At 40.2% G+C, this 12,560-nt stretch overlaps 1 protein-coding gene across 1 annotated transcript; it reads right to left on the bottom strand.

The window, feature by feature from the left end:
• Positions 1 to 7,732: 7,732 nt before the first annotated feature.
• Positions 7,733 to 11,501, bottom strand: LOC102076659 (P2Y purinoceptor 14-like). The gene is made up of 4 exons (XM_013267631.2): positions 11,421 to 11,501; positions 9,306 to 9,420; positions 8,937 to 9,196; positions 7,733 to 8,739 (listed from the first exon to the last, which is right to left on the bottom strand). Exons 2-4 carry the CDS (start codon positions 9,408 to 9,410, stop codon positions 8,073 to 8,075), a joined length of 1,032 nt encoding a protein of 343 aa, XP_013123085.2. The 5' UTR covers positions 9,411 to 9,420; positions 11,421 to 11,501; the 3' UTR covers positions 7,733 to 8,072.
• Positions 11,502 to 12,560: the final 1,059 nt, after the last annotated feature.

Raw genomic sequence — 12,560 nt, 5'->3', positions numbered from 1 at the left:
GAACTCATCTGCGAGGCCAGCAATGTTGTGGGGATGGAGCTGGACTCAGTTAGGGTGGTGTCTGAGAGGCAGATGTTGTCCTAGATAAGGACGATGGTGGATAATACTTTACCGGAAGTACTCCAAGAGGTGAGAAGCGTGACTAATTGAATCCAGATGCATGACGAATTGCATTCGGTGTGAAAAAAGACTTACCTGTTCACAAAAGTTTATTTAGCAGCATACGCAAAGATATTACACATAAAAAACACACGGAAACAGTGGAAATCTTTTTTTTTTTTTTTTTTTGCAGTCAAACACTTTTTGCCAAAACACCGTCTACAAGCCAGTCACGGATCCCGGAACAGCCAGTGGTTTCCTGACTAAGGTTCGGAGGCAACAACCGGCAGATACTCGTTTATTCTTCCACCCACACCGAGAAGGATCAGATATAAACCCACCCACGCGTCCTGCTTACTGACCTGGGCTCCTGAGGAGGTGGTGGAGGCTCTAGCAGGCTGCTGCTCCAGCTCCTGGTTCTCCTGCATCACTACAGTGTGAATCCACCAGCAGCGCACTCGGTCTGTGGCAGGAAAGCACACCGGACAGTTGATATCTCCTGCGCGTTCTCGCAAACTCACCAAAAAGCGCGTGCCGGAGAATTAAGAGCCGCCCGTTCAAGTGATAAAGTCGCAGATCTCGCGGTGTTTGCTCACCGACACAAAGGCATTTTTATGACAGCAGCACTGCACTCTAAGATGTTTAAACAGGATAAAAATCAGCATACTTTATTAATGCCTCAGGAAATTAAGTTTAAGATTTCACAGACTGGAGGTTCAGGTTCAGAACTTGTTTTTAATGAAATATTGAATCAACATAAAAAAAAATAATCCAAGCAAAGCTCAAAATCTGCAAATTCTCCTCACAGACAATGTGTGCATATCGAGAAAAGACATAAAAATCCCACATCTGCTCTCAAATAGATCAAGTGATCATAAAACCAGGTTACAGTTAAAAGGCAAAAATCAAAACTTTAATCATATTAAATCAGAAGGTAAACCAGTGCACAAAATTATCAGAAAAGGGAGGGCAATCCTCCTGGCACTTAACAGCGTACACTATGTTACTCTGTTTGTGTCGTTGTGTGATTTACTGAGGTCAGATGGCCCAGGATATGAGTGGACGTTAAGGTTTCTGGGAAGGGATCTCAAAACTGGATTATAGATGGCAGACAGCTGGTGTCGTAAACCACCGCCTCTCTGTCTCTCATTGGCATCCTCGAAAGAGTAACCTTTGACCTTTAGATGCAGATGGGCCGCTGAATCTTGTCCCATGAAGGAGGCTCTTCTATGTTGTGCCATTTGTTTATGAAGTGGCTGTTTAGTCTCTCCAAACCAAGGGAGACCAAGAACTAGATCAAAAAAAGTAATTGTGTCAAGACTGAATGTACTTCTGTGCTTACCAACTGTTTGGGAAGTCCTCGTCCAAACTGATTTTATGGTTCATTAATGTCAACTCAGGGAACTCCTGTTGTGACCTCCCCTCTGTGAAAACACACACACACACACACACACACACACATCTATATATATATATATATATATACACATATATACATACACACACACACACACACACACATAGTATGTACTGTATATTTTGGACTAAGGAGCTTGGAAAGAAAAGCGTCTGGACTTCTTGAGTTGCTTGAAGACGTTTCACCTGTCATCCGAGAAGCTTCTTCAGACCTGGATGACTGAGAACCTTCACAGACATATACTGTATATTTTGCTTTCAATCAAACCAACGAGCAAAACATTTTTGAACACTGACCTGTATTTTTCAAAACACTATACAATTGGAAGTTGTAACAGCAGTCCAGATTATACATGAGTCATCTGAATGCATCTCTTCCAAAATTTCACAAACATCTGCTGGATCCTGAACTCAACATTCTAGAGCCTATGAAAATGTTAACACTGAATTTTCTACGAATACTGGCCCAAAGGTAAAAGGTGAGAATTCCTCGGGTAAAATCGTATTTTTTTTCTTTTTCTTTTTCGACAGTTGCCCGGGGCGGCATCGTGGTGGAGGGCAGCATCACGGGCATCGGCAAAAACCAAAACAGACAAAAAAAATTGCTCGTACTTATGCTGCCTCGATGTCATGCCAGTGCATATTGGGAATGGCATAGGCACCGATCGGCTTTCTGTCGCCCATTCTATCGACTTATAATTTGCACCGATGTTTTTTCGAAATTCTATAAGCGAAAAGTGAGCGTGAGAGCCCTCGGTGCGCCTGCTCGCTGCTGAAGTCAAAGTAAACTTTATTGTCATCTCCGCTACATACAGACCAGTATATAGAGAGACGAGACGACGAGGCTCCAGTTACAGCAGTGCAAGTAAACAAACAATAAATATAAGAAGAGTAAGAAAATAAATATATACTTCAGGACCAGGGGTAAAGGGATCAATAACAATTTAAAATTTATATTTATTTGATGATTTAAAGTGGGCAGCACGGTGGCACGGTGGTTAGCACTGTTGCCGCACAGCAAGAAGGTCCACCATAAGGCCGGGGTCTTTCTGTGTGGAGTTTGCATGTTCTCCCTGTGTTTGCGTGGGTTCCCTCCGGGTACTCCGGCTTCCTCCCACCGTCCAAAGACATGCAGTTTGAGGGGATAGGTTAATTGGATAATCCAAATTGTCACTAGGTGTGAATGTGAGCGTGAATGGTTGTCTGTCCCTGTGTGTTGGCCCTGCGACAGACTGGCGACCTGTCCATGGTGTACCCCGCCTCTCGCCCTATGACAGCTGGGATAGGCTCCAGCGCCCCCCGCGACCCTGGAAAGGATGAGCGGAAGCGAATGGATGGATGGATGGATGTATGATTTAAAGTCTCACACACAACCCGTCAAAAGGGGAGGGGTCGGCTGCTTCCAAATAGAGCACATTTCAATCATAATGATGTAAATCCAAGCTCATTCATGATTTGAATCCTGGGTTGTGTGAAATCCCAGAAATGCACCCTAGACAAAGTGAATCTGTGAGCTAAGGTGGAGGTCTATCAGGTTATGTTGTGGTGATCCTCGAGTTGGGGGATGGGTGTTCATGCTGGAGTGCAAAATTAAAACCAAGATGGACAAGAAAAAGTTCAAAGCCATCAGGTGCTCAGTTTGGAAAAAAGAGAAAAGAAGAGGAGAAACAAGCAAAACATACAGGTAAGCTGATGTGTCATTGGATAATGACGGGTCATCCTGAAACAATCAGAATCAGAATACTTTATTAATCCCTAAGGAAATAATGTGGATTACAGTTGCTCCAAGAAGAAATGGTAAAAATTGTAACAGTAACAGACTAAACTCGAAACAATACATTATGTTACAGATTTTAATAATAATCAGTTTTCAATTGTTGATTAGTCCTGTTCTCATTGTATGACGAATTATGACGGCTGTTTGTGTTTCTCTGGTGAAATTCAGTATGGTTCTGACTAGAGATGGCACGATACCACTTTTTTATGTCCGATACCGATACCGATATCATAAATTTGGATATCTGCCGATACCGATATGAATCCGATATAGTGTGTTTTTTAATCAATAAAACTGTTTTTTTAATATCTTGCTGCATTTTGTATAACTTCATCCTCAAGTTTAAATAAACAACAACACTAAAGCTATTCTGTTATACCTGTATGTAAAAAATACACTGCACCCAAAATATTTCATAGTTCAGCAACACTGATCAATCTAATAAACTTAAACCTACTCCATCCTCCCTATTCTGGTATTTTAAAGAGTACTTAGCAGAAATATTAAGCAACCTAACTAATAGGGTTGCAAACTCCCAGCAAAAAAAAAATAGGGAACCACCCCCCACCCTCCACCTCATGATGCTTAATCGACGTAATCAACTTTAATTTGATGCAGTGTGAAAAAAAATGCACAGAATTAAATTATTTTTCAAGACTAATTAAATAGATTCAACATCTTTCTTCAACAGAATTGCAGACTGCACAGATGGTACCTTCCCAAAGGAAAAAGTACTATAGCTTACTAGGGTATATTAGACTTAACAGTTACTATATACAGTAATGGACTTCTATACATTTTACATCAGATTAAAACTTTGGGTGTAAGATTCAGATAATTATTTATTAAAAGCTACGTATTTTAAATGAGAATAAGAAAGAAAAGTATGTCTTTGTGCCCCCTTTTCCCTGTTCATGCCCTATCGGCCCCCCTGGCTAAACTTTGCTAGATCCGCCCCTGCACAGTTACCAGCCGTCAGCTACATAGAAAAGGATCCTGGTGTAGAAAGTAATATTAAATAAATTCTAACAACAGCTTATCAAGCTTAAACGTGCTGCTGTTGTTCAGCTGCTGGTTTCCTCTTTCTGGTGCAAAGTGGGCCAAAAACAAAGAAGGGAGACGGACTCGCGACAGAAAAGCCGATCAGCTGATCATTAAGCAGTTTCATGAAGTAGCGGCAGGAGAGGGAGAGAGAATGACAGGCAGTCGCTCCATATATCGGTTGTTAAGCTTAACAGGGGAACGCTTTACAAACATTCAGAGATGAACTTACACACTTGCTTTACTTCTCTCTGGGATAACTTCCTCGGAGATGAAATGCTAGTTTGGTAGCGAGGCTACAAATACACACAGCCGCTCACGTGAGCGCACTGCTCCGACGGTTATGAGGCGAGTTACGCCTTGTCGCAAGTTTTGTGAGGTGTTTTTTTTTTTTATATTTAATGGATCGGATTACATTTTTAATTTCTCACCGATATCTGATCCAGTAATTTAGGTCAGTATCGGACCGATACTGATACGTAATATCGGATCGGTCCATCTCTAGTTCTGACAACATTTTTATGTTACATGTTAGGACCGCCACTGCTGGGCTGTGTTGAACAAAGTGAGATAGCGCCATTTAAATTAAAAAACAAATATTGGTCTGTTAAATGACTGGCAGCTAGACCATCGCTGGGGACTCTGTAGTGGTAAGAGGCTTAAAAACAGACGATCTATACTGTCAACAAACAACTCTTCATCTGCATTTTTTCAGAATAAATTTCTTTCTATTTTGTGCACCGGAGTACACCGATTTACAGATGAAACTCGAAAAGTGGGATAAATCAACACACACACACACACACACACACACACACACACACACACAGGATGGAGATGATAACTTGACATTCGTTAGGGAGGAGCTCACTGAGTGTAAGTATAGAAAGGAGGAATTCCTGTTTCTCATTCATGTAAAGTAAAATAAATCTTAATCCAGTATTGTAAAAAGAACAAAATAGCCCTCAGTTTTTGCCAAAAAATGTTTACATTTGTAGGTGAAAATGGTTCTCAAGACCTCTACTCACAAACTGCTGCGATCATTCTGTCTCTCTTTACAGCCGAATGCACTCTGATCTCCACTGACTCATCAGAAAATCTGCTGAACTTTCCTCAACCATGCCCCCCAGCTACGACCCCCTCGCTGTCTGGACAAACATAAATCTTTTTTCACACTGGATGCAATTCTTCAAGCGTCTGGATTCAGTTAGTCATGCTTCTCACCTCTTGGAGTACTTCCGGTAAAGTATTATCCACCATTGTCCTTATCTTCGACAACATCTGCCTCTCAGACACCACCCTGAGTCCAGCTCCATCCCCACAACATTGCTGGCCTCGCAGATGAGTTCATTTAGTCTGTTGGCATCTGTGACCCTCAACCTGACCCTCCCCCCAGCATGCAACAGCATGGAGGATTGCACTGACCACAACAGACTCACAGAAAATCCTGAGAATTGTCTGACAGATGTTGAAGGACCTCAGCCGACTGATAAGTTGATGATGATTGAGTTTTAGTTCTCTCTGTTTTATAGTGCAGTATCCATCATGTATGCTACTTTGCTCAGTGGACTCTTAAAATATTTCATTGTGTTCGTGAAATAAACCAACAACAAATACAAAACCCACTAACTAACTATTAGCAGTTTTTTCCCTAAAACACAATCAGGTGAGAGAAATAGTCCACTTTGTGAATGCTGAAGGAGATTTCTTCCATCTTATTAGTAAAAAAGGTTGTTCTTAGTTAAACCTGTGCTTTTGTAACATTGAGGATGGGAAGAGCTGGAGGCTGCATCCCTGGATGGAAAACTTTATTACATTTTATTTACATTTGTTTAATTCAAAAAAGGAAAATCAGAATCAAAGTTAGATTTACAAATGCGCAACCTGAGCGTGAGACTATCACACACTCAGAAGGATCCCAGAGAAAAGTAAAACTGCGTCTTCACACAGCAGCCAGAGTGTGAAAAATGACAATTTCTCTGACTCACAGGATGACCCCCGGCCACGATCTCGAACACCTCCCAGACTCTATAAAGTCATTTAAGAGACACAGGCTCTCGCTTCTCCACTGAGAGCCTGGGGGACAGTTTTGATCTGACCAAGGAGCCAAATTTACGGCCTTCTGATGAATGAAGAGTACAGTTTTTGAAACCACCAAGACAGCTCTGCAGACACTAGAAAAATACGCAAATCCTCACCAGCTGCCCTGTGATCCAGTGTTTCTGGTCCCCTCATCACATCCATGCTTTGTTCTTCCACTTAAAACAGCTCTTTTGTGAACACTTTTCTAAGTATATTATACTTTTGTGGCACATGTAATGTGATCATCAAAGAACATGATCTTTAAAAAAAATCTTTAATCATATGCTTTGAAAGCATGTTATATTTTCATGAAACATTTATTTGTATGTTATAATGTTTTTCTTACACTGTGTGTAATTTTTATAGAAACCTTGTTCATTGTATGAATGTGTAATTAATTATCTTTTTATCTATAATAAAATGTTTAATCTTGCATTTTTGTACTTTGTGGTTATTGAATAAAAATGAGTCACACATAGCACTGATAAACACAGACGACTGAAAGAAATGTTTGATGGAAAAATGAAACAAGTGTTGTAAAGAGAGGGTTCTAACTCACCAGTGTTTAAATCAAAAAGTCTTGAGTCTGTATGTAAAACATGAAAAACTCCATAGCAGTGATACTTGTTCTTACATAGGTGCACTTATTCTTTGTTATGGTACTTTACTGCTCCAATAAAACAAGATGCTCTCATATTAACGGACATTTTTCGGCCATCCTGTGTTCTCATTTGCTGTATTCTCTTAATATATTAGAGCTATTTTGGGGGACAATAATACTTATGTTTTCAATCAGGTTGTGATCTTAAAGTCACTCTCACAGCGATGATTTTAGAGTAATGTACAACAGTTGTAATGTCATTTAAATGTCCAAATTGCCTTTTCTCCAGTGAGGGTTGTGGTGAAAATTTAAGTTGTTCTTCTGTGTGACTGCACACTGCCGTGAGAGGACCTCTTAGTAAGCTGTACAGCTGAAGTTTCAGTTCAGGTTTATCTATACATCACCAAATTACAACAATAGGGACCTGGAAGTGAGACTGTTAGACTCACAAATGGTGCAAACTGCAGAGAAAAGCATCAGTGTGGGAGTCAAAAAAAGGGGCAGCTTGACCAGCGAGGAACAACATATAACATATAATTGTTCGAAACAACCAAACAAAACATTAAATTTTTTTTGTTTTGTTTTGTTGTTGTTTTTAGCTCCAATGCAGAACAAACATCTGTGTTGAAAAACAGTAAAGAAGCAAACCAGCCTGCAAATCTTAGATATTTTCTTTATAAGCAAAAGCAGTAAATTCATTTCCAAGCTTTTTAGATTTTTTTTTAATCAAATGTACAGATTACTGCTGAAAGATAAAAAGCTCATCTGGATATGTGTGAATGTTAAAACTGTTTCCAGAGACAGATATTTAACGATGTGCTTTTTTTTGTATGAATCTGACCACACACTGGTTCACTTTGTTCATGCTAAAGTTAAATGCTAGCAACATAAACACTGATACTGTGTATTTGTGCTGAGTTCAGCCTCATGTTGATATCTAAGCACAGAAGAACGTCCTGTGGTTCATGAGGACGGGGATCCATGACACTGGTTTCACTAATCTGACTCTCAAAACAAAAGCAAATCTCGTCATTTTATAAAATGCTGTACGTTGCCTTACAGATCACTGCCCTGCAACACTGGTGTTGATGTAGTGATGTCCAGCTGCTCCCTGCTGCTCTCGCTCTCCTCATTTGCTTGTTGGATGTTGGTCCTCCTGGACGCCTTTCTCACCCGAGCTCGAAAACTCTTACAGAGGAAAAAGTAAACAACAGGGTCCAGGCAGACGTTGAAAACTGACACCATAGCAGCCACCTCCTGCAGGTTGTACAACACTGCACTCACAGAGCAGCTGGTCCACAGAAAAGTAAAGGGAAGTCGAACCAGGTGATAGGGGACAAAACAAACACAGAAGATGCTGACAAGCACCAACATGTTTCTGCGAGACTTCACCAGCTTCTCAGAGCCAGAGGAGGCCAGCTGCCTCTGCTGTGCCTGCAACACCCTGCGGGAGATGCTGTAGTAGAAGAAGACCAGGGATATGAAGACTAAGAGGACAATGATTGCAGAGAAGGTGTGGAGGATTTTGTACAGCAGGCTGACTGATGAACTAAAGGAATCAACACAGTAATTAGTGGTCAAAGGTTGCTTGGAGCTGATAAAAAAGCTGATAAAAGTGATTGTTGGAGCCAGGAGAATAACCCAGGTGATGACAGAGATGATTCTCGCAGTTCGTACTGTTTGCGGGATGTGAGTTCCTGAAGGATGTACGATTTTCCGATACCTGAAGACAGAAGAGGAAGGAGGCAGAATACAACTTCACTAATCAGTCACAAATGTGCCAAATCTGCAAAGGTCAATATTGAGCCAGAAAAAGGTACATTCATGCTTTTGTTAGGAGCACAGGGTGTGTACTTAACCATTTAATCTCGTTTTTACGCTGTCATGAACAACAGTCTGAAATCAGTAAAGGTTTCTTACCTGTTGGCAGCGATGTACCCCATAAATATGATGCTGGTGTACATGTTGAGGAAAAAAGCAGAAGCTCCAACTGTGCAGTGGAGCAGCTGAACCATGGGAGAGCTGCTGTTATAGTGGATTATGCGCAGTGGCAGAGAGAGGCAGAGAAGGAAGTCAGCAGCTGTCAGGTTCTTCAGGTAGACCATCAAGCTGCTTGATGCCTGCTGCTGAGCTTGGCAACAGTAAAACTTCATGATGAAGCCATTGAGGAGTAAACCCACCTGAAGCGACACAGAGAGGACAGGACTTTGGTAGATGCACAGAGAACCTTGAACCAGTTCCTTAAAAAAAAACCCCCAAAACCCCACAATCTGAACATTTGAAACTTACCAGAAACACCAGACTGTAGACCAGTGTAATGAAAGGGTTGACTGATGTGTCGACATTACCACAGGACTGGTTCGAAGGCACTGTTTCATTTTTGGGGTGAACCATGTTTCTGGTGCTGGAAATAAAAACACTTTAAAAAAAATAGTGTTTTAAACTGAATTTATAGGTTCATTTTTTAAAATGATTCACTATTAGTTTGTTGTGTTAAATTAATGTTGGACCAATTTTAAATATTGTGCTAGAGGTTATATACAGTCTGCAGTTGTGGAAGGAAGCACACATCTGTTGTGAGAGTTGATGTTTTTAAGGTTGTTATTTGTGCTTAGAGATATATAATCATTTATATGCTGATAAAATATCTTATTAGGTCTGATAAGGATTCTGTGTACAGTCTGTGCACCATCAGATGAGAGGAAGCAGCCGCAGCATTACGATTTCCATTATAGCTTTAAACCAGACTGTTCTGTTCTATTAAAATGCAAGATTTCACACCTTTCAACCTTCATTTGAGATATGATCTATTGCAAGTTTCTTTTTTGTAGTTTAGCAAGATGCTTACTTCTGCTTTTTGAGCATAGCTCAAACACACACATTAAGTTCATTGAAAGGTCGTATGTCTATGTATGGTATGGCTGGAAACACACAGACACACATAGACCTACACACATTCTGTACATTAGTACCTTAGTTGTGGAAGGAAGCATTCATTAGTAAAGATAAGTCAACCCTCTCATGAATCTTATGACAATCCATTAAGCACAAGCTGAAGCAGTGAGCTGTAGGCAGAACCTGGACTCATCTCTGATCATAATGTTTCTCTAAATGTTCATGTTCCAGTGCACATGGTACTGACACCAGGCCTGACGGTGAAGGGCAGTCATGGCAGGCCTCCTGGACTCCAATGAGCTTGGATATCGAGTTAAAGGAATTTACTCAGATTGCCTGCAAGTTTATATATTTGAATGTTTTGTTTTGCTGTTTTAATTCCTTTAAAGAATGAAATGTGCAATATAAAAAAAATTGACTTTGACATTGAAATTATCACGATGACTGTGTGGCAGGCAGAGCTAGGCCCCAATAGCAGGACTTGGAAACAAAGGAGTGAACTAAAAGAGGCAGCTTTACTTTAACACTGAACACTAAAGTACAAACATACAAAACTAAAAAAACTAGAAACTAGAAACACTTAAATACAGGCAGGATAACGAGAGGGTTTGAAACGAGAGGGTACAGACTGGGACCAGAGAGAAACTAATTACTTGGAACAGATGAACTTTGAGGTTGAATGCTCACTTAACTAAATGTCCAAGTATTTTTTTATCATGATGTTGGATTGACATCTCTTGAACGCTGAACTCATTGATTGTTTTTGCTCCACATCTCAGGAACTATTAAAAATAATAAGTGTCATTTTTTAAAATCAACAGAAGCACAAAAGATGTGAGTCTGAGAATCCAGCTGGACTCACCTGTATTTAACTTATCCCTCTGCAGTTTTTTGTGATGATGAAAAGTTACTTTAGTCGTTGTGTCTTCCTAGTTAAATGTTATAATTGTAAACCATAAAAGACACAGTGGAGCTCTAACCTCAACCCTGTTGTGTTTCCTGTTTGTGACCACTGAAAGTGTTGCACAGAAAACTCAGACATGTAACTTCCTGATTAGTTGTTAAAAGTAAGTTAGAATTTAAATTTTTGTAAGTGATTAAGCCTTGGTGGTTTAATGGCATCACTGTAAATCAGAAAACACACAATGATTGATTGTCTCTTGTAACCTGACTTGCTGATAACTTGTGTTAAACAGGTTTTATATTGTGCTGAAAAAGTATTTGACCCCTTACTGATTATTTTCTGAATATATTGATGTGTTAATCACAGTATGTTCTCAACAACGTCATCATGTTTGAGCGTAAGCTTGTTTGTCCATGCATCTGGCACCAGGACACCACGAACCTTAGTCGATAAGAGATTTGCAATCGTATGTTCAGATTAGCTTCTAAAACACTAACCCGATTACTTTTGTTCCTTAAGTCAGGACTGGTTTAAAATTATCTTATTTAGTTTTTCTATTAGTAGAAGAATTAAAGATGTGAGAATCAGACACCATCAGGACTCACCTCCGGTTCTGCTGCGAGGAGGAAAAGTTGCTTCAGCCGTTCTCAGTGTGATGGTACCACTGTAACTAAGGAAATACACAGTGACATCACTGCTGCCCTGCACACTGGCCTATTTCCTCTTTGTCTTCACTGTTAAACTGTCACGACATGTTTCCAATAGAGACGAGTCATTCTCTGATCAGCTGCTGCTACACTTCTTATTTGAGCACTGACTCACTTTATTGCCACTGATTGATTTTTTACTAATGTCCTTCACCTCCTCATCACTACAGCTAACACGAGACAGCACCTGAAGCCAATTCAGATTTCATCTGAAACAAGTGTCATGAATCCCAAGACTTTCTGAACAACTCAAATATTTCCTCAGCTCAAAGGTCAATTGATTGATGGTGCTGGCCAATGGATCCAATGAGACTGATGCAAATCTGGGTTCAGTTTTTAAAGAAACTTCAGTGTACTATGTGGATCAATAAGGATCAAACCACTGACCTTTTGATTGGTAGATGACACGCTCTGCCTCTTTACCCACAGCTGCCTTAAATGCTAGTATCAGAGTAATAGAATAGAATAGAATAGCTTTTTATTGTCACTGTTACAAGAACAGTGAAAGGCAGTTTGGCATCTCTCCATGTGTGTGGAGTACACAATAGCGCAAGTATTTACACAATGACAAATTTACATTTACACAAGAAAGATATGTACAAGTTATACATACACCTGCAAACATACACGCACATACATACATATATGTATATATACATATTTGCATCCGTACATGCATACACACACATATTTCCACATACACGCTTACATCTATATACATACACATACATGCCATCTAACTAGCAGGTGCATTGAGAGGTGCAGTGTGATCAGTGATATTGCACATTGAGTGAGTGTGTGTGTGTGTGTGTGTGTGAGGGGGGGTGATATTGCACATTGAGTGGGGGGGGTGCTGTTGGAACTATACTAAATAATGTTATAATAAATACAGTTTAAAGAGGTAGGGGTGTTGGTTGCATTGAAGTATAAACAGAAATACGATTTATAAATAAGGTGTAATGTCCATGAGTGTTGGCAGTGCAGTTATCCTCCAATCAGGGAGTTTGACAGCCCGTGGGTAAAAACTTCTGTTGAGTC

This window comes from Oreochromis niloticus, linkage group LG3 (assembly GCF_001858045.2).
Source record: "Oreochromis niloticus isolate F11D_XX linkage group LG3, O_niloticus_UMD_NMBU, whole genome shotgun sequence".
NCBI lineage: Eukaryota > Metazoa > Chordata > Actinopteri > Cichliformes > Cichlidae > Oreochromis > Oreochromis niloticus.
This window is presented reverse-complemented; position numbering and strand designations above follow the sequence as displayed.